Source organism: Lytechinus variegatus, chromosome 1 (genome assembly GCF_018143015.1).
Source record: "Lytechinus variegatus isolate NC3 chromosome 1, Lvar_3.0, whole genome shotgun sequence".
In the NCBI taxonomy this organism is placed as follows: Eukaryota; Metazoa; Echinodermata; class Echinoidea; order Temnopleuroida; family Toxopneustidae; genus Lytechinus; species Lytechinus variegatus.
Window position 1 is genome coordinate 93,846,177 of NC_054740.1, and position 24,991 is coordinate 93,871,167.

General features: G+C 36.8%; 1 protein-coding gene across 1 annotated transcript; it reads left to right on the forward strand.

Annotated features, from left to right (window-relative positions):
- Window positions 1-344: 344 nt before the first annotated feature.
- Window positions 345-23,351, forward strand: LOC121429015 (pyrroline-5-carboxylate reductase 1, mitochondrial-like). Its single transcript, XM_041625913.1, has 6 exons — window positions 345-517; window positions 16,758-16,822; window positions 17,980-18,159; window positions 20,835-21,047; window positions 21,911-22,003; window positions 22,689-23,351. The coding sequence occupies exons 1-6, from the start codon at window positions 442-444 to the stop codon at window positions 22,890-22,892; spliced, it is 831 nt and encodes a 276-aa protein (XP_041481847.1). The 5' UTR covers window positions 345-441; the 3' UTR covers window positions 22,893-23,351.
- Window positions 23,352-24,991: the final 1,640 nt, after the last annotated feature.

Consider the following 24,991-nt stretch of genomic DNA (forward strand, 5'->3'; position numbering starts at 1 on the left):
TTTCTCCTCTTTCCCAGTTCCCTTCCTTTCCCCCTCTTTCGTCTTTTCCCCTTTCTTTATTTCTTTTTTTTTCTTCTTTTCTTCATAATTTTTCTTATACCGTCCTTGTTTTCTTTCTTCCATTTTTTTTCTTTCTTTTTTTCTTTCTTTCTTTCTTTCTTTCCTTCCTTCCTTCCTTCCTTCCTTCCTTTCTATTGAGTAAATCGGGGGGGGGGGGGGGGGTAATTTTGGTATATAACCTCCTCCGGGTTTGCTTTTGTAGACTACGTTGCACGTGTTATTGTTTTGCCCACGTTGCAAGTTGCATCATCGCCCAATGCAATTCCAAGGGCCAATAACCCGAGACTGACCCGAGGCCGGCGAGGAGCTGAGAACCAAATGCACCGACAGCATATTTTATGATTATTGTGCTTCTGAAGCTTTCTAAATCATCGTTTAAGTATGTCGATTGGTACGATAGGTTTTGTTGGGGCTGGAAATGTCGCACTGACGCTCACAAAAGGTCTTCTTTCTGCAGGTAAGTAGAATAGGGCCTATACCGTATATCTGTATCAAATTTTTTTCAAAAGCGTATCAAGCTTAGCCGTAGACTCTGGTCCCACACCTTGCCATATGTGTAACGTAAAACGTTACTCATCCAGCCACTCACTCACCACAACAACATGCGAGGTTAGTAATACTAAAAACCACTCTAGGCGACACCGCAATACTTACCCGTGTTAAGAAACTGAGACTCCACTCACGCGCATTTGGGCAGCCCTAGCTTAGAACTAAGCTTTCTTTCCGTAAGAAATCTTTATTCTTATGATTCAATAAATGTTAATGAATATATAATTACTCTTAAATCGGTACTCACCGGTTCTTTTCTTGAATTTTCTGCCAAATTCCCACGCTTCTGGCTTCAATTCTGCGATGGATTCTGTTGCCATAGACAGCTACACATGCAACTCTATTTATAAATGGAGCGCCCCTTACGAGAGTTGTTAATGCCGCGGAAAAATTGTTAGGCATTTTGGCCTGTGGTCAAGGCGTTCTTTTGTTCTATTTTTTTTATAGGTATGAGATCGAAATCACAGCGACTATTCACACTGTTCCATAATGATTCCGAAAGGAGGTGCAGCACCCCCCACCCACATGGGCGCAAATCCCAGGGGGACACTTCCCCCTAACCCAAAATAGTAGGGGCACATTATCAAATGTCCCCCTACTATTTTTGTTCTTTTATATATGATGGAAAGAAATAGGCCTACATCATTTAAATCGAAGTAAAACATGTATTTTGGACGAGACGACCTTCTTTTGGGGGTGATAAACCTTCCTTTTTTTTTTTTTGTTAGTTTGTTTTTGTTTTTTTTTGCCTGTTTTCCAGCCCCTGGTCCCCTACCTTAGATTTCCACCCTTGCCTCCCACTACTCTTGATATTGTTTGCGAATCTGTTTTGTAAATTAAAGGGGAATTTCACCCTGATAAAAAGATGATGAAAATATGAGAAAAATCATTTCAAAATATCGATGAAGGTGTTATTTGACAAAAAATGGAGTTGATAGAATTTAGAATGCTTGATTTATTGTGACGTCTATAACGAGCAGTTGCTCTATCCTAAATATAAAATGCCCAAATTTCCCATTTTTAATGGTCCGTAACGACCCACTTTTTTCTTTTTGATAACAAGTATGAATTGATATAGGCCTACTAAAATGTACCATAAAAATCATTATCATGTATTTCTTGACATTTCATTTACTTTTTTACCATAATAATAGCTGCTTGCAAAGGCCTACGCCGTCACAAAAAACCCGGGGGCCGGGGGGGGGGCACTTACATTGACGAGTGGATACCATGCGCGACCAAAAAAAAACGTAAAAAGGATGTCCTTTTCACGATAGGGCACGTTACCTACGTAACGTGATAAGGGTGTCAAAAACACAAAAATAACGAAAAAAGGGTATCTATTAATTCGCTAGGAAAACCGTCGTGTTTAGGGTCTAATTTGCGGGGATGATAAAACAAAATCAAAATGTTTTATAAAGGATGTCCTTTTTGCTCCAACACTTCGTGTTTAGAGTCCGATTTGCGCGAGGTGTAGAAGGTGGGGTCGTACTAAACCAAATAAGGTAAAGCCGACGACCGAAGGACCCGTAACAATAAAACATTCCTGTACTTGTTTAGGGGTTCATTTCAGGGAATATTTGCCAAGAGTATCGTTTTGTTTCCAATACTTGTTAAGGGTAGGGTTTCACACGCCAATACTTGTTAAGGGGTGCATTTTCAGAATATTGAAATTACGTGTTTAGGGTGCTTTTCGAGACCCCATGGTCGCGCATGGTATCCACTCGTGAATGGAAGTGGCCCCCCCCCGGGCAAAAAAAAAATCTTACCTTTGAAAAAGATTGGTGGGGGATGGATTTTCCTCGAACGCATACCAATTTTTTTTCTGCTATTTTCATAATAAACTTTAAATGAATTCAACTTTGCACTACTTAATTTTTTCAAAGACAAAATAACAAAATTACATCTCGTCATCATCATCATCACCACTATCATATAGCATCACCATCATCATCACCACAACCGTCACCACAACCATCATCATCACCAAGATAATTTTCATCATCGTCATTGCCATCATCATCTTTTTTTTTCTTTATTTTTTCCCCATCCCTTCTTTTTTTTTTCTTCCAATATTCCTCCTTTTTTTTAGAGCGGCACACCGTCATGCTCCCTCACTGATTATCCGCCTCTATATGCTTGGTGTTGTATAAATTGGCGGATACCTGAATGAAATACTGAAGAGAAAATAAGGAAAGGGAAAAAGTAAGAAGAAAAAGAAGATGAGGAGAAGAAAAAAAGAAAGCCAAACAAATGAAACAAAACAATGTCAAAATTTCGTAATAAAGTCTTCTACATGTACGTCAGTTTAATAATGATGTTTTCATTGAAATGAGAACAAAAAAAGAATTGAAACCATAGGCGGCGGAAGCGGGGACGTTCCCCCCTAAATTTGTTGTTGACCTTTTTTTTTTGCTTGTCAATTTATTTTCCTACGTCCCCCCTAAAATGTTTGGGTTGAGAGCCTTTTTTTTTGCTTGTCAAAATTTTTTAGGTTGTCCCCTCCTAAAATTTGGGGCTTCCGCCGCCAATGATTGAAACAGGACTACATTATAATATAGTGTAAAGAAATAGAGGGAAGCTCCGAGACAATAAAAAGGTTGAAAAAGAAAAAAATGTGAAAACACAAAGCTCTCACAACATGAGCATAATAACAAATAATAACAAATAAGCGAGGACAAGTAGCTGAGGGACCCCCCCCCCAACTCTCTCTCTCTAGTTATCTATCTATCTATCCGACTCGATTATATAAGAGAAGAATTTACTAATCAAATGATGAGCAAAAAGCACGAGCTGATATTTTTTATGAATATTCAAAACTGATAGAGAGACGCAATCGAATTATTCGATTGCGACAAAATTGATGATCTGAGAATTTATTGTTTTTAGGAATTCATTAAAAGCATAAAGTTGATCAGCATTAAAATATGGCAGGCGCAACGCATGAGCTAAAGCTTTATAGGCATACACCGATAAAAAATTTTAAGTATTTTTGGTAATCATGAAAAAAATTGATATTTCATGAAAGAAAGCTCAAATCCCGAGGAGGAATATTCTTATGAATTGACTTTAAAAAAAACTGTGGTAAGCCCCATTTAATATTTGATTATAAGTCGAATAAAACAGTAAAAGCTGACAAACGTTCGCGTGATATTTGGCAACCTCCCCCCCAAAAAAAAATAAATAAATAGATAAAAAATAAAAAAAGTTTTTAACTATAATAATGATCGAAGGTAATTTTGTCTCGCGTAGAACTGGACAAATGAAAAAAAGATTGTCACTAAAAAAATGAAGGTAATTTTGACCCACGTAAAATTTGGCGAGCCCCCCCCCCCAAAAAAAAAAAGGAAAAAAGGTTTTAACAAGCAAAAAAGGCTAAAAAGGAGAAAGAAGAGACAAGAATAATTATGAACGAAATATCCCCATTACAAATAATGCTGTGATCATCATAAGGGAGGGGTCGCATAACTAGTATGAACAACGTATTTAATTCCAAAATATTTACTACAAATCTCAATAGGGGGATCGGGCAGAAATGCTCACCCCCACCCCCACCCCCCCCCCCCCCGATCCGCCACTGATTCCAATCAATAATGACATTTATCTGCAATACTGATACTTTGGAATCAAGATACTGAAGATTGATACGCTTTACATAAATTATGAACGTCTGACAAAAAGATAATCTACCGATCACCTGACCGATCAGCTGACCAGTTCGCGTATCACTTCGGAGTTGATCACTCGTCGCAGCTGTGTGGAACGCTCACCGAAAATCAACAAAAAGGGCCTGAAATGTAAGTTTAATGATAATATATTTTAATTTGAACTACTTAATTAATACTTTTAATGTCTCCCCAACAAATGAAAGTCATATCACGTAACTCCAATTTGTATTAAGGCGTACATTTACCAAAGTCTTGGGTTGGAAATCAGAACAGCATTGTCTAACCCATATTTTTGGGTAATGTCGCCTATGAGGTCCATACATGTTAATGTTTGGACCTCATTGGTACTAGGAGTGCTAAAAACCTCGCACAACGCATGTGGTTTCATAGTGGACTTTGACGTTTTCATTCATCACACGAATGTGAGGGAATAAAAAACGCCAAACGTTTCAGTATTTCTCCACTAATGATTTCTTTTTTAATGGTTTGTTTTTTTTTTTAAATGAATTGGAAATTATTTATAAAACTGTTTTTATCGCTTACCTCCAAGTCTCAACCAGGATACTCCGTTCGATCCGTCCTTAATACTGCGGTGGAAAGTACGCAAACAACAATCGAAAAGCAATTTTTCGTATCGAACATTCTCAATTCAAGTCGTCAGCGCGTAATCAATGGTAATAGGAAATTGTACCAAAAATCAACAGGTTGTATCTCATGTACATGTATATACTTATTGGTAAAGTACGCCATCTTTTGACAAGATGATGATGAAAGTGGATTGAACGAGCAAGAAAATAATGCTGATCGCCTAGAATGCAGCTAGCTTGCAACACCGTAAACAAAGGTACGGTAGGCACTTAAGAACCAAGTTTGAAAGGACACTCGTAAAATTATGTCACTCTCGCGATGAATATTCATTAGATCGTGGTCGTGCATGTTCAATACAAACTCTCTGCATGCATGCACTCGGTGTGTATTGAACACGCACGACCACGATCTAATGAATATTCATCGGCGAGAGTGACATAATTTTATGAGTATCCTTTCAAACTTGGTTCTTAAGTGCCTACCGGCTTGGTGAATAATATCGTGCGCCCTCTTTAGGCAAAAATTGATATCAACGCTGATCAAGAGGCATCTGCGTGAAGATCACGAAAAATGCTCTTATTTTATTAAAAAAAACAGCAAAGAGAATTCAACAAACGATCCATATGGTTCGGTAAGTGTTATAGAAAAAGTACAATTCATAGCTATGATGTAAAGTCATAGTTATTTTAGTAAAAATGGTGTGAAAGATTCGCGTGCACCAGGTGCATATGAATCCTTCACACACAAGACGATTTGAAACCATGAGTGCCAGCCACTTGCAGTTGCTTGCTCACTATAGTGAGTGATTGTATTACCGACTGGCCTTGCATTACCGAACGCGCGCATCATATGCGTCAGAAAATAATCAAATACGCTCAAACCTTTGCAACTTCCTTCCAAAGGGAACTTAAATAGAAAAATGATGAAAAATTATCAAAAACACAATTTCAAAGTCTTTATATCCTCAAACAAAATATGGTCAAAATAGCTAATCAGTGACTTTGATGTTTTCCCAACGGCCAACTTTTCCCATAGAAAACACACGGTCGGTAATACGATACCTTTTCAAGTGACCAAAATTTTTCACTTGCGAAGAGGGGTCTGATTGGAAGCTGATGTCGTAAAAATGAAAAATAATTTCGGCAAAATTTCTGCATATTTATATTTTGTAGCTATTTGTGTATTTATGGTGAAAATTTGGTTAATTTTATTGGAATAATGTGTTTGATATGATCAAATTCATGAAAAGTGTTCGGTAATACGATCCACTACCATACCACTCATTGAATGAACAAGGTTATGATATAACCTTGTTCTCAGTTACATCTCTATGTGTGGCAAAGTAAGGTTGACAATGTTTGGATTATTTTCTCTTTTTCTTTTGGAAAAGTGCTAGTGCTTGATTTTTTACACCGTCAGTTTCCATTACCATGATGATTACGGCTTTTCTCATGTTTCTGTTTTCGCAGGACAACAAAAATTTCAAAATGTGTTTGTCGTCCAAAAGAATGATATCAAAAAATTTCTTAATATCTAATTTATCATGTGAAACCACTTAAAACAAGTTTACGTAAAATTCATTTAAACTGTAAAAAAGAGCGATTTCATAGCACCAACATGGGTCGAAAAAGTCAGACATCGCGGTACATGCGTTATGCACTGTAGTTAGGCAGGACAACAAGAATTTCAAAATGTGTTTGTTGTCCCCAAGAATGATATCAAAATATTCCTTGATGTTTAATTTATCATGTGAAACCACTTAAAACTTACGTAAAATTCATTTAAACTGTAAAAAAGAGCAAGTTCCTAGCACCAACATGGGTCGAAAAAGTCATAGACATCGCGGTACATTTGTTATGCACTGTAGTTACTATCGATAGTTTAAACGATCACGATGTGCTCGCTAAATGCGCGAGCCCGTCGGCGTCTGCTAGCCGTCCTCTGCTGCGACTCTTAAATAGCCCCGCATGTGCAATTTTTTGTCAGATCGTCCCATATGCTGTTTTTCATGTTAGTACATACATGCGTGCGCATTTTTTGCGGACGCAGATCATGTACACATCTCTGTCGTCTGCTATGGCTCTCTATATCAGTCCCAAGTGTGAAATGTGTTTTCATGGTGTATGTTCATTTGGTCTACATGCAGTTTGCCCACTTGTCATTTAGTCTAATGCCAAATGGGCTAAACCCATTTGGTCTACTGAATTGCCATTTGGTCTACACTTGGTCTAATTCTCATTTAGCGAAATGTCCAGTTGGTCTAATTTCAGCATAACCTACATAATTATATTTTTTTTACTTTGTCAAATACTGGTACATAAAATTGGCTTTATATCATGCAGTTCCACAGTGTAAATATGTATATTCATTTGGTTCACATGCAATTTGCCCACTTCTCATTTAGTCTAATGCCGAATGGGCTAAACCCATTTGGTCTAAACTTGGTCTAATTCTCATTTTGTGAAATGTCCAGTTGGTCTAATTTCAGCATGACCTATATACATATATTTTAGTCTTTATACCAAATGGGCTTGACCCATTTGGTCTAAAAAAAATTCTAATTGCCATTTGGTCTACACTTTGTCTAATTTACATTTTGTCTACACTACACTTGATCTAATTTTGAGTCCAGTCCAGGGTCGAATTTTAACATGACCTACATAATTATGATTTTATACTTTGTGAAATATTTTTTTTCTTTATATAATTTCATTTCACCTTGTAGTCTTAGCATTGGTTTTCAAATAAATAATACTTGAACAGTGGCATAATCATAATAATGGAGCCAAAAGTTTTGAAAGGTGTATGTATCAGTTGAATTTATAAAGTTGTAAGCAGAAGCAAACAACAAAAAATGTTGAAGCGGGGGGGGGGGGGGGGGGGGGGGGGGCGGTGTTAATTAATTTCCTTTTATTTTCCAATGCCAGATCAATCTTTGTTTTTGCTTGCTAAATTTTAAAAAAATGATATGTTCTGTTCACTCTACAATTTTTACTAATGATCCTTTTTTTCTTAATTATCATTTTTTTTTCAGACACATTCGCACCCGAATCGACTCTACATGGGAAGAGAAGGAATTATGGAACCTCTTGAGAATATATTGGTCAAGGACTGTAATGCAGGGGCACTTCCTGGGAGAAGTTTAATTTCATTTTAATTATGTGTTTTCAGGATTTTTAAAAGATATCTAATAGTACTATTGACATTGCGGTGAAAATTATTGCCCCTGCTGTTAAAATTTTTCAGCTGTGCATGCCCCTCCTTTATTTTAGTGAATAAGGTGTGGCACTGCCCTCTATGATTCATTTTGAATTTTAATGGGCTCCAAAATGCAGTAATTTATAAATGATAGCATAATCTTATTTCGATAAAGCATTTTACTTAAAAGGGGGGGTGAATTTGACTACTACACTAGCCCCCCCCCTCCCCTGTCAAGGATTAAATTTTTTGAAAAAAAAAACAAAGCATATATATAACAGATATAATTATTGCATATCAGAATGTTTTTTTTTCTTGATGTTTTCTCAATAACTCTAAGCTGTTATTAATGAATTCTTTCTTGAAACAAAAATAAGCAATTTATCCAAACATGTTAGTTTCATTTTGTTTTTAGACATATTCATTGAATTTACCCATTCAGTTTAAGGTATGCAATCTTTCACAAATGTTGATTTTTATCACTGGTGGATCTGGGGGAGGGCATATCTGGCTCAACCCCCCCCCCTTGAGAGCCACAGTCAAGATGTAATGAAAATATGCCATTTTCATCAAAGTATGCTCGACAAATTTTCATCCTGAAAATGTGCCCCCCCCCCCAGGATAAATCCTGGAACCACCCCTGGTTTTGATTAAGTTTACATGTATTTTCATTTTGAAAAAAAAAAGATTTCCTAGAGATTTATAAACAGCATGATTTACACTGAGCATTTCATACACTTTGTGCAGAAGAAATATTATCTTGAGAAATTTGGTTATTAAATTATGGAAGATATCTTTTGGAAATGAAATTACTTTATTGCAGTTATTACATTGTATTGTCATTTTACATGATAGAAATTCATTATTTTTTATAACCATGACAGTGTTATAAATTCATATTTGCTAAATTGTAATAATCATTTTGATGTTCCTTCATCTTCATGAAAGTATGAATTCTAGTCATCTGCTTCAAAGTCTGCCCAATGCAATGGTTACAAAGGGCCTAAGCATCCCTTGTCATTTTTTAATAATTAGTTAAGTCAGTAGTCAAGTAAGGGGTCAGACAGTTTGGCTGTATTATATTTGTTTAATTATCTTACTAGTGTCAATTTACTAAACTTTTTCTGCTTGTGATTGAACCACCAAATTGCCAGATAGTACCATTTTGTTGGGCAGACGTTAATATTGACTAGAAGACTTTCCAAACCAACCTGAAGATAATATGATACTTCACGTATTACAGGGGTATATTGCCTCCATTCCATTGTTGGGATGTATGCTATGGGCTGGGTAATATCATCTAACTTGTCCTGGAATAATCATTCTCTATAACAAGTTCACAGACAAACGGAGATTCTACTTCAGCAACTCTCAGTTGAACATCATCATTCCTGGCATTGGTGGCGGAAGCCAAAAATTTTAGGGGGGAACCGCCAAAATCTTTTGACCCCCCCCCCCCCAAAAAAAAAAATAGTGACCAAATAATATCTCGGGGGGGGGGGGGGACACAGGAAACAAAATTGAAAATTGACAAGCCAAAAAAAATTAAAAAATAAGGTTATCAACAAAAAATTGAGGGGGGGGGAATTGTCCCCTCCCCACCTCAAATTTAGGGGGATACATCCCCCCCCACTTCCGCCGCCTATGATTCCTGGTGCTTGGAGATCTGCGAAAGGCATGCTTTAACATCCACTTAATCAGTTTGTATCTTTCGTGGGATTTGTTTTTATGTAAATCTGGATTCTTCTTGTTAGTAGGGCCTTAGGTCACTCTGACTTGAACTTAAAACTTCCAATCTCAAGAAGGCAAGATATATCTCAGTAGATAGTCATTATCAAGATGTTTAGGAGTTCAACCTGGTGGTGAGGTACTCATGATGGCATCTGATATTCTGGCAGAAACAATGAGAAATAAAAAGTGCATAAATACAATTATTTATTTTTTTCAATGCAAATTGAATTAAACGAGTCATTCAAGATAGTGTGTATTTTTTAGAGGGGGGGGGGGGGGGGTGATGGCATGACAAGTTTTTAGTCCAAATTATTTTTATCTTCATTATTTTTTTTCCACTTTGTATTACCATTTATTCAAAAATTGCAATAAACATATTAATAAATGAGTTTTAATCTAGTTGGCAAAAGAAATCCAGTGGCCATGGTGGCGGCGGCAGTGCAAAGAAAAGGCCAGTAAAAGGCAGTAAAGCACTGAGTGACTGACACCACGGCACTGACAGTGAGGTGAATGTTCATTTTCCAGTGCATGCACATTATTGCTCCATCATATTCACTCGTTTTCAGAAAATATCTAGTTATTCCTCATATGACCATGATTATCTCCTTCATGTCATTACTCTGGTGTTTATTCATGATTTTAAATTCAGGATATCATTTAGCAAACAAAGAAAACAAAGCATTTCTTGACTGTGATTCCGTGTGATTCAAGTTCAATTTCATTTCTGTGTATCACACGTACGCACGTACGTGACGTAATCTTGATCTCTAATTGTGATGTTAATTAATCATCCCGTGCGCGCAATTAAAATGGCTCGAAATTCGACCAAATTCAAGGGCAGCTCAGCTTGTAAACCTCACTGAGAAGGGCTTCCACAGCCCTTGCGATTCCCCGTGCTGCAATTTCACTGCAAGACACAGAAAGGAAATCAATTCAAGTTTCACAATCAACGGAAAATCCAGAACACTTCGAGACCCATTTTGCAAGAAATACAACTAAATAAGGTAAGAATTGAGAGCAACTCAAGACATTTTTGACTTACCGACACTTTCATGGTTATTTTTGGAAGATTTCATGGAATTTGGGGCACGAAAATGACTTCGGTAGCTCGCGAAAGTCCTATGCATTACGATGACATATTTTTCATCGCACGGGAGGACAATCACAAAGAGAAAATATCATATTCATCCGCGCTGACAGGGGCTTAATTTTGACGATATCGCTATGCGATTGCACTGATTGACAAATTTTGAGCACTTCTGCGACAGCGCCATCTAGTGACTACGGCCGTGCCTAAACTTGGCTCTTATTCTTAATCATAAGTTAGGCCTAATTTGATTCTAATATTTTTTCTTTATTAAAAATATATCTTGAAAATGGAAATTGTTTTGCCATATTACTTTCCACCAATAGAGGGCGTACACAAAAATATGCCCAAAATTCCAGTTTTTGAGCGCTCTGTTCAATACAAAAATTATTCTAAGTTACTAAATTGCACCCATGGGTTCAAAGCATCTCACGTGCGAAGGAATATCAGTCGTATGCACGCGACACACATGACACAGTTAAAGTTTGCTGGGCTTTTGCCCACATTAAATTTCCCTTAAAATTTTATATATCACATTCTGCTATGACACTTACCGAATCATTTAGATCCTTCCGTGACTTCTCCTTGAAGTTTCTTTTAAAAAACATGTATATTTTCTTGATCTTTAGTGAAGATTTTACGGAGATGGAATCTGCTCAGCGCGGATATCAATTTTCGCCTAAAGAGGGCGCGCGATTTATATTCATATCAAAGACACGACAAGGGAAAGACTAGGCACCTACACTACTTCTACACGCAAATCTACGCAAGGCATTACGCAAAGTCCGTGAAGTGTCCAATCTTTTCATTGTATAGACTTTGGGATACCGTATACGTATTATTGACGCTCGTTAAAGCTTGTACTGCTGGTTTCTTTCCAGGCACGTATATTATTTTCATTTTTTTTTATTAGTCATCTTTTTAAATTCATTGCAAATAAGTGTTATCATCACCAATAATAATCTTTAATTATGTTTTTGAAGGTATTTCATTCATTGATGCCCATAATTAGTAAATTAATTATAAGGATTGCGCATTCAAAGAATTTAGATACAGTTATAAAATTACCGAGGAGCTGAATCAAGGTTGTGAAATTATTAGCGCCACCTACGGGCTTCCTTGTATTTCCGTGGAAGAGACAAGCGAAGTCACTTTCGAGGCCGAGGTAAGCGAAATTTGTTTTTTTTTAATGATTATGATTTTAAAATAATTTCCTATTTGTTGCCCCCATTGCTACTTACTGGCAAGAGCCCCGGTGCGTAGCGAGAAGGAGTTTCGTCAAATATTACTTCAGCAATGAAGCGATGTTTGCCGACTACTTCGAAATCCAGGGTCAAACACGGTCCATTGTACGAGGTTAGTACATACCGTACTAACTTCGTACAATGTGTGAGTGACTAAATTGCAACTGTATGGAAATTAGTATTTTTGGTCACAAAAGTGATATTTTAATGATTTTTTAAAATGTGTGCTCAATACAGCATTGGCATACCATAGTACTACATGTCGCATGTCATACTGAGGTTTTACCTGACTGTTAAGAAAGCACGAATGCTTGTGAGCAAGCAACCAGGGGACCGACAGCTTAAGGTCCTCTCCGAGGGACCTGGTAATGAGGATAAATGCCTTACCAAAGGGCACTAGCGCACCACTTGGGAATCGAACCTGGGTCACCGGAATCCGAAACCCCCGCTCTACCGACTGAGTTATCGCGCCTCATCATGTACCTGGCTGTATATTCTCCACAGGCAGGATGGTAGCAGTGAACAAGTGCTCACTGCCACTCAAGGGTTCAATACATTGTGTACCGAGTTTTTTTTTAACTGACTGCTAAAAAAGCATGAATGCCTGTGAGCAAGCAACCAAGGGACCAACGGCTTAAGGTCCTCTCCGAGGGACCTGGAAATGAGGATAAATGCCTTACCAAACTCCAAAGGGCACTAGCGCACCACTTGGGAATCGAACCTGGGTCACCGGAATCCGAAACCCCCGCTCTACCGACTGAGCTATCGTGCTTCAAATGCCGCCGTGCACTACTTGTTCACTGCAACCATCCTGCCTGTGGGGAATCTACAGGTTGGACTATGGTATGCCAATGCTGTAAGTAGCACACTGAAAAATCATTAAAAACATCGCTTTTGTGAGCAAAATTACTAATTTCCATACATTTAAAATTTATTTTTCATTGGTAACTTCGAATGAGTGCCGTGCACGGTAAAATGAATGCACTACGCATGTTTCATTATTTGGAGACTGGATTTGCTTTTAAATGGGGAATATCTTAAATGTTCATTTTTTTATTAAAATGCAAGAACTATGTTTATTTTTTATTCATTTTTTTCACTCTTGTAAGAAAATACATGAAAACTCAGAGGAAAGAATATTTCATTTCCAGATAGGTCAAAGTCCTGTATTTGTTATTTTTTAAATTTTATCATTTGTTTTTATATCCTTTTTTTCATCAGGGGTGCAGGTGGGGGTTGTGTTTTAAACTGAAATATGAGGATGGGATTGTTTCTCTTTTTTTGTCTCGCCCACTAGAGGTGAAGGCCAGACTTAGGGATCCAAATGTCATCCGGTGTCCGTCCATCACAAACCTAATGACACATAACTCACAACCATAAGTTGCTTTTCGACCAAACCTGGATGGTAGATGGACTTGGGGGACCTGCATGCTATGCTGCAGTCGGAGGTCACATGTTAAGGTCAGAGGTCATTTTCAGGTCAATGTTTACATGCAAGACTCTCTTATGATACCTAACTCCGCAACCGTAAGTCGCTTTTCAAGCAGACTTGGATTGTAGAAGGACTTGGGGGACCTGCATATTATGCTGCAGTAGGAGGACACATGGTATGGTCAAAGGTTATTTTCAGGTCAACATTAAAGTTTACATGCAAGGCTCTTATGACACCTAATTGATTGATTTTATTCGTCAAGAATATCACAAGAGATTACAATGAAATTGAAGAATACCTTAACAGGATAGCCCATGAAAGCAAAAAGGCTTATTTCCAATGGGGTCCTATAGTTGGTATAAAACATTAACATATTGTAACAAAAGGTATAAACTACGACAAGTACTGGAATATGGTAAAAAAAAAAACTCCGCAGCCGTAAGTCACTTTTGAACAAAACTTGGATGGTAGATGTACTTACGTGACCTGCATATTATGCTGCAGTTGGAGGACACATTGTTAGGTCAAAGGTCATTTTCAGGTCAACATTACAGTTTACATGCAAGGCTTTTATGACAAGTGTTATTCCATCTCAGTCATTTCACAATAAAGTTTTGATACAATTCTGATGCGTGCCCTCGCAAATCTTAATATTTCTGGTTATATTCATCAGTGGGCAAGACACAAAATCGCTTTTGCCTTGTTTGAGTGTTTGGAGCATTGATGTCTGTTTTTGTTGTTGTTTAGAGCTTTGATATAAAAGAAATAGACCACTCTTTTCCTTTTCTTTTGGCTTCAACTAATAATTTGGTGCCTTTCAAGTCTATCCATGGGGAGATTGGTAAATTTAGATTGTTAAGTTCTCTTCTACAAATCTTGCTAATTTGTTTGTTTTGTTTCATAAAAGTATAGAAGTATGTGTAAAAATTTGTGTACATTTATGTGCAGTGATTTCACTCTAGAATCTGAATTTAGTTATTTTTCTTAAAAAAAGAGAGCTCAAACAGGGCCTTTGTAATACAACGTATGTATACAAATCTAAGAAGTGCATTGAAAACTGATAAAATATATTAAAGCTTAATTTTTGTCCTTCTTGATACTTGTAATAAATTGCCTAGAATGTTACATATTTTACACTCAGCTGCTCATCCCTCCTAAAAAAATTGTAATCAGGCCTTGAAATAAGCAGCTGCAATCTAGAGGCAATTTCAAAAAAAAAATTGCCCCCGGCTCATGGGCTTTTTACAGGAACCAGGGGCAATTAAAAAAAAGAATATAACGGTGAACCACACTGCAAATTTGCTTATATAGTAAGCGCAGCTCTTGCAATTTTTAATTAGTACATGAATAGTGTGCTAAGTAATAGGCTTATTCAAACATTTAAGAAATCAGATTTAAATGTTTAAGTGTGTTTTGACACCCTCACTCCACATCCCCTTTACAACCACACATACATGGGCTTATTTATTTTTCATCCATCAAGGAAACTACAGATCACTGGAATAGGACTAATCAGGTAGTGTGTGGTGGAACTGCTCGACACATTACCAAATTACATGGTCAATCACAGGAGAGGGGTCATGACTGTGCCATCTTTTCCGCCACTCTTGAAAATACTGCAGTAATAGAGATAGGCGGCAGGTCTGCCAGTGGTGAAACCTTTTGTTTCTTTGGAATGGGAGTAATCACTGCTCTTTTCCAAGTGGAAGAATAGACCCAGTACCAAGAATAATATTGAATATGATCGAAAGTGGCTCTGCCAGCTCCAACACGAATTCCCTGATAAGTTTGATAGGGCTCAAGATTTTGAACTCTTCATGTGCATGGATCGTAGGTGGTCTTGAAGAAGACTGTAGGTAGGATGGTATGGATGCAAGATTTGATGGAAGCTGGCTACGAACTCCAGCGAAGTGCTCATAGCAGCTTTCTGTGAGTCATTGTGGCCAAAGCAGGTTGGTAATTTAAGCGGGGCTTTGATGACCCCAGCCATGCTCCAGATCTGATGATGCCATAGGGAAGTTTCACATTTCTTTAGCTCTTGAACCCTCTGAACATAGAACGATTCCTTGCACTTTGATGTTTCTCTTTGAACTAGATTCTGTACCTTTCAAAACACCACACCATTATCAGAATCATAGGCCCGTTGTCGTTTACTGATAAGATCTTTGATACAGTGTGTGATCTAAGGTTTGTCAGATGACTTTCAACAAGAGAGGGCATCCAGAACTCTTAATGACGTTAAATTAAGAGAGTTGAGATGACCCTATCATCAATACAGTTGCATGATCTGAGTTTGCTATAGGAGCCTTGATAATGCTATAATGCCCTGGATGATCTGTGAATATCATATTAAAGATCTATGCGATCATTCCTAGTGGGTTGCTTGACCGTCCGTCATAAACTCAGGTGTGTGGCAAACTCATCAATGTGTAGTTCGTTAACCACCATGATCATGATAGATGAATTTGAATGAGTTGTTTTAACATCCCCCATAATGATGAGATGGTTAATAATGTCATGGTATTGAGTATGAGGAGGTGAGTACAGCAGGTACACCACACAAAGAGAATGACATTTCCTCTAACATAAACTTTCAGATTAATTTTATTCCAGATTTTTTCGAGATGAGACAAGATGGACAAGGTGAGGTTTATAGGCTACAGGTTCTACATGTAGATCATCTCTTGCTTAGAGATCAGTGCACCCATCCCGCTCTGTAGTTCTGCTTGATGAAAAAGATTGAATCCTTTAATAGTATTGGCTAAAGTTGGATTTGAATCACTTAACCAAGTTTTGGTTACACTGATTATATCAACATTGTAATAACCAGGAGTTGCACACATTTCATTAAACTTTCTGTTCAGAAATTGTACATTAATTGTAAATTAAAGAGAGTTTGTGGTTTCCAATTCTGACCTTCACCAACAGAGGGCCCCAGAAAAATATGCTCAAAATTAAAGTTTGAGCACTCTGGTGAATAAAAAAGACATACTCAGAATATATTCATTCATGCATTACTTAGTATTTGACATGCATGTGCAATGTTTTATTGTGGACTGTGGAGTTTGCTAGTCTCTTTCCTATCATAAAAAAAAAATTATTGTAATGCAGTATAAAATTGAGATTTTGCCCTTGCGTGGTCATGTTTAGGCAAAAAACCCCCAAGTATTTCAGTTTGTTTTATCTTTTTATTCATTTAGGTGCTGTAGGAGCAGAGAGGATCATTGCTAGTGCACCATCAGATAGGAACCGAAGAGTTATTGGGGTAATTTATCTTATTGTCTTACAGATCCTCACTCTTGTTTTGGGAATGGGAACGCCCCTTCTTACCTCGGTGATATCATTCAGAGAAGCACATGTAAAATCCAAGACCTGTAGTGATGTAGCTTTGGGGAAAATGGCACAAAATTGTTGAACAACCTACCCCATGAAATCAGATCAATATAGACAGATTCAAATCTGTGTAAGAATTATACCTATTTAATAAGCAGCTGTATTAGCCCTGCCAAAAAATTTAAACAAATCTTCCACACTTATGAAGACTATTTTGTATGGTATTGTGCATCTCCAAGAACTGACTATTATTATCATGTAGTAACTAGTAGTAGAAAATGCAGATAATTTCATGCTTACAAGTCCCTTTATCATGCGTTTAAATTATGTAAGCCATACAAATCTCTTTCCTTGGATAAATTTCAGTTATCTATGTACATCTCGCCACAAGTAGAGAGTCAACATTGAATATTGTTGTAATATCATATAGTGAATGTTCGGGGGGGAATGTGCTAAATTGAGATTGGCATTATCATGGTCAGTATGTTTGTCCTGTAAATCCCTAAATTTGGCATATATGCTCACATAGTGATGTTTCCAGTTAAGATTCTTGTTAATGGATGTAATGTACCTCCACCCCAAATAATATTGAAGATTGATAGCAAGTTTTATTCCTTCTATAGAATTATTGAATGCTTCAACAAACAAACGTTTACCAGGTTTCTTATTCAGAAAGACTTTGTTTTACAGAATTAATGTGACAAACTTGATATTAGCTATTCAAAATACCACAATTTTCAGTAGCTTATAACAAGAATATTATTATGCTAGTGCTTTATATACATGTTTATTATTTGAGTCTAAGGAAGAATGCAAGAAACGTGACTATCTTGATTAAATCATTTTGTTTGTTTCCAAAACCCGATATTCCAGACTTGTTAATATCTTTTCAACTGAAAACAATTGACAAAATTGAGGGGTTCCAAACTTCCAATAATAATCTTTTTGACTAATGGTCTGATCTGACAACTTTTCATGTTCTTTATTGGTTCAGAATCATAAGGGAATGTCAATTAATGATTTTCAGAAAATAGTCCCAGGCTTCTCCAAAGTTTTAACCAAACTCTCTGTTTTATTTTATTACTGTAGGATCTTGGAGCAAAGACAACGAGCAGTAACAAGCAGATCTTTGAGACCGCTGACACCATCTTCTTGGCCACCAAACCAAACTTAGTTGGCACTGTCATCAAAGAAATAGCTCCGTTTTTAACAAGAGATCATATCTTCATATCCTTGCCTGCTGGTATCTCGTTAGATTATCTAGAAAGTGTAAGACCAGTTTAATAGAATTGAAATAAGAATGGAAAGTAGTTTATTGATTTCAAAGTAGGCTAGAGACATACAAGAGTGGGTATAAAATGATGGTCTCCTTAGGCCTTTATTTGGCTTGACAGATTTTTTTAACCCTGTCCCCTTTCCCTGATAAATCCTGGATCTGCCCGGAGACAAAAAATATTCTGATGATTAACCTGGGGATGTTTCATGAAGCTTTATGTGTGAGTCACTCCTACATGTAACTTCTTACTTGTGTACAGGGAAGAAGGCATTCTTCACCGCATTGGTCAAATCATGCTAAAAGGATGCATAATGATCAATTGGATTGCATGTTATATATAAGGTACACATCAGAATTTGAGCTGACTATAAGTGACACAGTTGTAACTCTTTGTGAATCTCTCCCTCCCCCTATGAATTTATTCTTGAATTCCTTTGATCTGTGATTGACAACCATTAGATTCTAGAGAAATGCAGGATCAAGAAGTTATTTGTTTGTAACTGCACTTCCTTACAATAAGCTGTACATAGTATAGGGCACCTGTTTTAAAGTATCAATAATAAATTACTGAGTTTCTAGTACATGTATGTACATGTAAGTTAAACCTTTTGTATTTATTTATTTAATAAAGTATGAAAAGACAAAGTTTGCACAAGAATGGTTTGCATAAAATTTGAATATATAAATATATATTCTCATATGGGTAGGAAGGTTTCAATTTCAATTTTGTCTTTTCTTTATTACAATCTGGAGATTTTAAATTTTAAGAATAATTTTGTTAGTATAATCATCATTAGTCTGTAAAGAAAAAATAATTATCGGCCTATTACAAAGACAAGTGGAATGCCTCTGGCCGTCTCACCTGCATCACGCGGTTCAATATAGCAGCAGTGCTGACTTTGAATACTACTCTAACTCGCACAAGATGTTCAGTGATACATGGTTACTCTTCTGTCCACTTTTTATGAACTAGACCAATAAACTTACAGAGAGATGATGGTTATTCAACAAAAAACCCCAACATGGCCAAAGTTCATTGACCTTACATGACCTTTGACCTTGATCATGTGACCTGAAACTCGAACAGGATGTTCAGAGATACTTGATTACTCTTATGTACAAGTTTCATAAATCAGATCCATAAACTTTCAAAGTTTTGATGGTAATTCAACTGATACACCCACTTCGGCCAAAGTTCATTGACCTTTGACCTTGGTCATGTGACCTGAAACGCGCACAGGATGTTCAGTGATATTTGATTACTCATATGTCCAAGTTTAATGAACTAGACTAATAAACTTTCAAAGTTATGATGGTAATTCAACAGATACCCCCGATTTGGCCAAAGTTCATTGACCCTAAATGACCTTTGACCTTAATCATGAGACCTGAAACTTGCACAAAATATTCAGTGATGCTTGATTACTATTATGTCCAAGTTTCATGAATCAGATCCATAAACTTTCAAAGTTATGATGGGAATTCAACAGATATCCCCAATTCGGCCAAAGTTCATTGACCCTAAATGACCTTTGACCTTGGTCATGTGATGTGAAACTCATGCAGGATATTCAGTGATACTTGATTAACCTTATGTCCAAGTTTCATGAACTAGGTCCATATATTTTCTAAGTTATGATGACATTTCAAAAACTTAACCTCAGGTTAAGATTTCAATGTTGATTCCTCCAACATGGTCTAAGTTCATTGACCCTAAATGACCTTTGACCTTGGTCATGTGACATGAAACTTTAATAGGATGTTCAGTAATACTTGATTAACCTTATGGCCAAGTTTCATGAACTAGGTCCATATACTTTCTAAGTTATGATGTCATTTCAAAAACTTAACCTCAGGTTAAGATTTGATGTTGACGCCGCCGCCGCCGTCGGAAAAGCGGCGCCTATAGTCTCACTCTGCTTCGCAGGTGAGACAAAAAAAATGACAATAAATTTTGATGTTTGATAATGTTACTACATCAATTTATAAGGTACAGCCATACAAGTATATGATGATCATTAATATCGTCGCACACACCACGAACTGTCCTCTCTGCGCACTTCGATGCGGAGTTACTTTTGCAGGAAACGCATTTAAAGAAAAGTTTTTTTTTAAACCAGCAATAAGTGTACCTACGAGGAGAGCAAATTATTTACCAGTGTCTTTGTTAAAAAGATCAGGTTCCAAAGTTTCATCCCGTATCTTTATATTTTCTTGAAGTTGATTATTTACGCCACAGTGGGCAATGTAACAGAGAGGACAGTTTGTGGAATAGATACAGTGCGCTTAACTTTCGCATCGAAGTGCGCAGAGAGGACGGTTCGTGGTGCGTACGACGATATGAAGGCAACCTTGGTCATCCCAAGAAACTGGGTTCAGGTTTCTTCCCTTTCATACAAATGAGACACAATCTGTTATATAACATCATATATAGGCCTATAGGGAATTCCGGAAAGAAAAAGAAAATGAAATTGAAATATAAAAATATTACTTAATTGGAAAATGCTTTAGAAAGCATATTCATGACCAACATACAAGCTGTCTAATTAAAGCAAAATCAAAATATTATATACCAGATCAATTGTCTTCAGTAGTAAAAGGATTGCCATTATATTTATTTATTTATTTTAGGAAATCTTGATATCTTTGTTTGATTCTGTATCTTCAGAACCTACCAGAGAAGTCAAGGGTTGTACGAGCCATGCCCAATACACCAACTATCATACAACAGGGTGCTACTGTCTTTGCCTGCGGATCTCACATCAAAGAGGGCGACAATCGCTTGATTCATTCTCTATTCTCCAAACTAGGAATCTGTATCGAGGGTGATGAGAGTATTATTGATGCAGCTATGGCTGTCAGTGGATGTGGACCTGCTTATGTGAGTTATTTCTTTATTTAGGGACATTTACAAGCTCAACCTAAATACTGATGTACATGTATAGTGAGTCCCAACATTGCAACATAATTATATTAGCATATAATGAGAGCTAACATCTGTATTCATCGCATAATTCATGCTACTGGTAAAATATTTTGACTACATTTGTCTTTTAATAGAATAAAAATCGGAAACTTCATATGTGCTCTCTAATGCATACAGTTACTTCTGAATTCTGATGGATGTCTCATGAAAGTTGTCATCACCGACTTCAATTGTCCTTTATTGCCCTGAAGAATAATTGTTGAATTGATCTCAGCTATATTTGGTCAGATGGAGTATAAAGTAAAAGTGATTCTTACTCCATATAACCTTCATAAATAACACACATTGAGTTTTAGATTTACACTGACATAATGACATCAAGGCACTGTACATACATGTATGTCCTATCTACTTGTTATTTGTATTTTTGCTTGCATGACGTCATCACAGGTACCTGTATCAGCACCGGTATATGTCAAGTGTAATCTAACGTGACTATGATGACATGTGTAATCATTGGACTGGGATCAGGCAAAACCTTCTTTTTTTTTATTTTCAGGGGCTACTTTTTACAACCTACTGCTTCAATCTGAATTTGGATAAGCTTTAACATTGCAGTAAATGTAGATTTTTGGGGGCTCTTTTTTATTTTCCAGGGCTCTTTTGAGCATTTCTGGGGCGAATTTGCCCGAGCCCCCATTAATTTTTTTCCCTGACTGGGATAGAGTTCTCATCTACAAAATCCCTATAGATATTTACTCATCTATCATTCATATTGATGTTTTATTGTGTTATCTGTTCATTTGCATATCTCACAGGCATATGTTGCGATTGATGCGCTTGCTGATGGAGGAGTCAAGATGGGTCTTCCTAGGGATATTGCAATCAAGTTAGCTGCACAAACTTTATTAGTGAGTACTGTGTCAGTTTAAAGAGAAAATAACTATGAATACAACTCTATTCTAAATTTGAATTGATTCAGCAAAATATTTAAAAGATGATCATTTCACATATGATTTAGATTTGGAAGTAAAAAGTGAGCATGTGACGCGGTCATACATTTTGCGCAGCGGATTTATCGCAAAAATGTTGAGGTTGGGCTAAATTGGCCCCTCCCCCTCAGTCTTATTAGGGTTAATTTGGTTGTTAAATGGTCTGTTATAATTTCCATTGAAAAAAAACATTGAATAAAACCATGAAAAAGCAAAGAAATACATACAAAATTCCAAAACAAAGATATACATGAGGAAAAATTTGGCTTTCACCATTTATGGAAATAGATTTTCAATAAGATTACAAAGATGAAATCTGAGAAAAAGAATGAAAATTTGAAGTGAAATTGGGTGTTAACTATACAAATAATGTTTTTTACAAATAAATTTGCATATTTTATTCATAATAGTGCCAAATTTCAACACAATTGTGTGAACTGCGGCTGAGGGGGGGGAGGCTATGATGCCCCCCTCAATACATCTCAAATGACTTGGACATCCATTTATGTACAACGGAATCAAGGGGGGGCATTTAGATTTCGAATTTCAAGAACCTGATTTCATGGTTTAATACTGATATTTTGGTTTTGATCTTTGTTCTCAGGGTTCAGCTAAGATGGTGCTAGGGGGCGGCAAACATCCGTCAGAGCTGAAGGATGATGTATGTTCTCCAGGAGGTACAACCATTGATGCTATCCATGAACTTGAAAGAGGAGGGTTCAGGAGATGTCTTATAGAAGCCGTAGAAGCAGCATGTAACAAAGCTAGGAAACTAAATGATAGTCAGCTTTATTCCACTAAAAAATGATGACACATCTATATGAGATTGATTACAAAAAACTTCAGAACAGATTTTTTGAAAGACAATCAGTTTAATGCTTGATTCCAATAAGGGTAAAAATGAAAGTTGGTGTAGTCTCATTGGTATGACTGTATTCCTGGGCTCCACCTAACAAAGAGTCTGATCAACCACGACTATTGAAAGCCAGCAATGTCAACATCTAAAATGCATGCTTGTTCAAAATATTATCTCGAAACGATTCATGTTCATACATCCAGTGTTTTCTTGGAAATTCAGTGGGCTTCTCCTCGTTTACAAAGGACTTTGTGCAAATTTCCTGTAGAAAAAGTAAAGGCATTGATGGCTTTCCATATAGTTGAGGTTTATCAATCAGTTGTATCTCTAATTAAGACTGGAACCAGGGTTCTGTTTCACTGTGTGTCTTATTTTAACATGCTGATAGGCATATGTTTGGTACCTCAATGCATAGGGGAAGGCGGGGTAAGTTGTGACAGTTTTTGCTTTTTGCATGTTAGAATTGATATGATTAATAATCTTGTCGAAATAAGTACCTTGCCTTGAAATTTAACTCTTCTGAAATATTTTCCACTTATATATAACTTTCTATCCCCACACTGAAAGTCATCGTGACATTTGAAAAAAAACCATGTCAAATGGCTCAACTTGCCCCATATATGGGGTAAGTTTGAGCCCCTTCTGGGGTAAGTTGAGCCACAAAAACTTATGTACAAAATGTATGAAGGGAGAACCAGCATGTCAATTTTTTGTTTAAAGCCTTTTCATTTGCTAATTCTCTATAAATACTAGCATCCTTTAAAAGGAAAAGAGCAGCCATGTAAATTTACTCCTTTCAGCCAGCATTTCAATCGATTTTTATGGTTTGTTTTTTAAGATACATTACCATAGGAATTACCATGGCTCAATTTGCCCCATGCTGTTTGGCTCAACTTACCCCAGTCTGAACTCATTGCGATAATTTTGTATCCACACATTTATTATGCATCCATCATATAAAAGACAATGACAAGAATGAAGATCCATACCTGGACTAATAATGTTGTTATCATGTCTTTATTATATTTAAAGACGTGTGTGTTTATAAAGCACTTACCTATTTCACACTCTTTTTTTTACTTTTTTGGATGAAATTCATATTTTTCCTCTAAAAAACTACTTTTTGTTTCAAAGTTGAAAACAATATGGTGGGGTTAGGGGTTATGCTATGGGTCATCAATACATGACACCACCACAATGTCTGACTCATTCATTATTGGCCTGGGGCTGGTGGCTCAACTTGCCCCTATGCTCAACTTACCCCGCCTTCCCCTAATGTGTTAAAGGATCCATAAAACGATGGTTAGTGATCAATCACGATCAATGTTACATGAATGTTTTGTTCAAATCACTGACTAGGAACCAATCAGAAATGTTCTTCCATAATGCCTGTTCATTACTAAACTGTGATAGTTCCCTGATTAGCATTATCTGACCAACGTGTAGTAAAGATGTGTTATAGTCACAATCACCCAATTGTAGAATTCAGAGTGGGTTTGTGACACCTACTCTGGAAAAACATATCTTTACAAAAAAAAAACACCTGCCAAGTATTGTGGACAACTTTTTACTGTGTTACATTTATAACCACTTTCTGTCCCTCCCCCCCCCCCTCAGGAATGGGAAAGTATACCTTGAATCTGAAGCAGTATTCTAGTAATTTTATGAATTCACTGAATGGATACAGTCATGTATTTTCCTATAATGCCTCTATAGACCCTTGAAAGAAATTTCAGTTGTATTTATTAGGTTATGACATATGTATGTACATGTATGTCTTGCAGGATTTTATCCACCTGGTCTAATTCTCAGATCATTCAACACCATCATGGTTAAACCCACTCGGTCTACAAGTAGATGGTCTAATTCACCAATAGTCAAACACCATCATGGCTAAACTCACTTGGTCTACTAGTAGATGGTCTAATTATCAGATTATCTAACACCATCGTGATGACTAAACTCAACTTACTGTCAGTTGGTGTAATAAATGTTTGGTCCATCATCAATTGGTTAGAATCAATTACTCTTAACACCAAGGTGTAATTTCC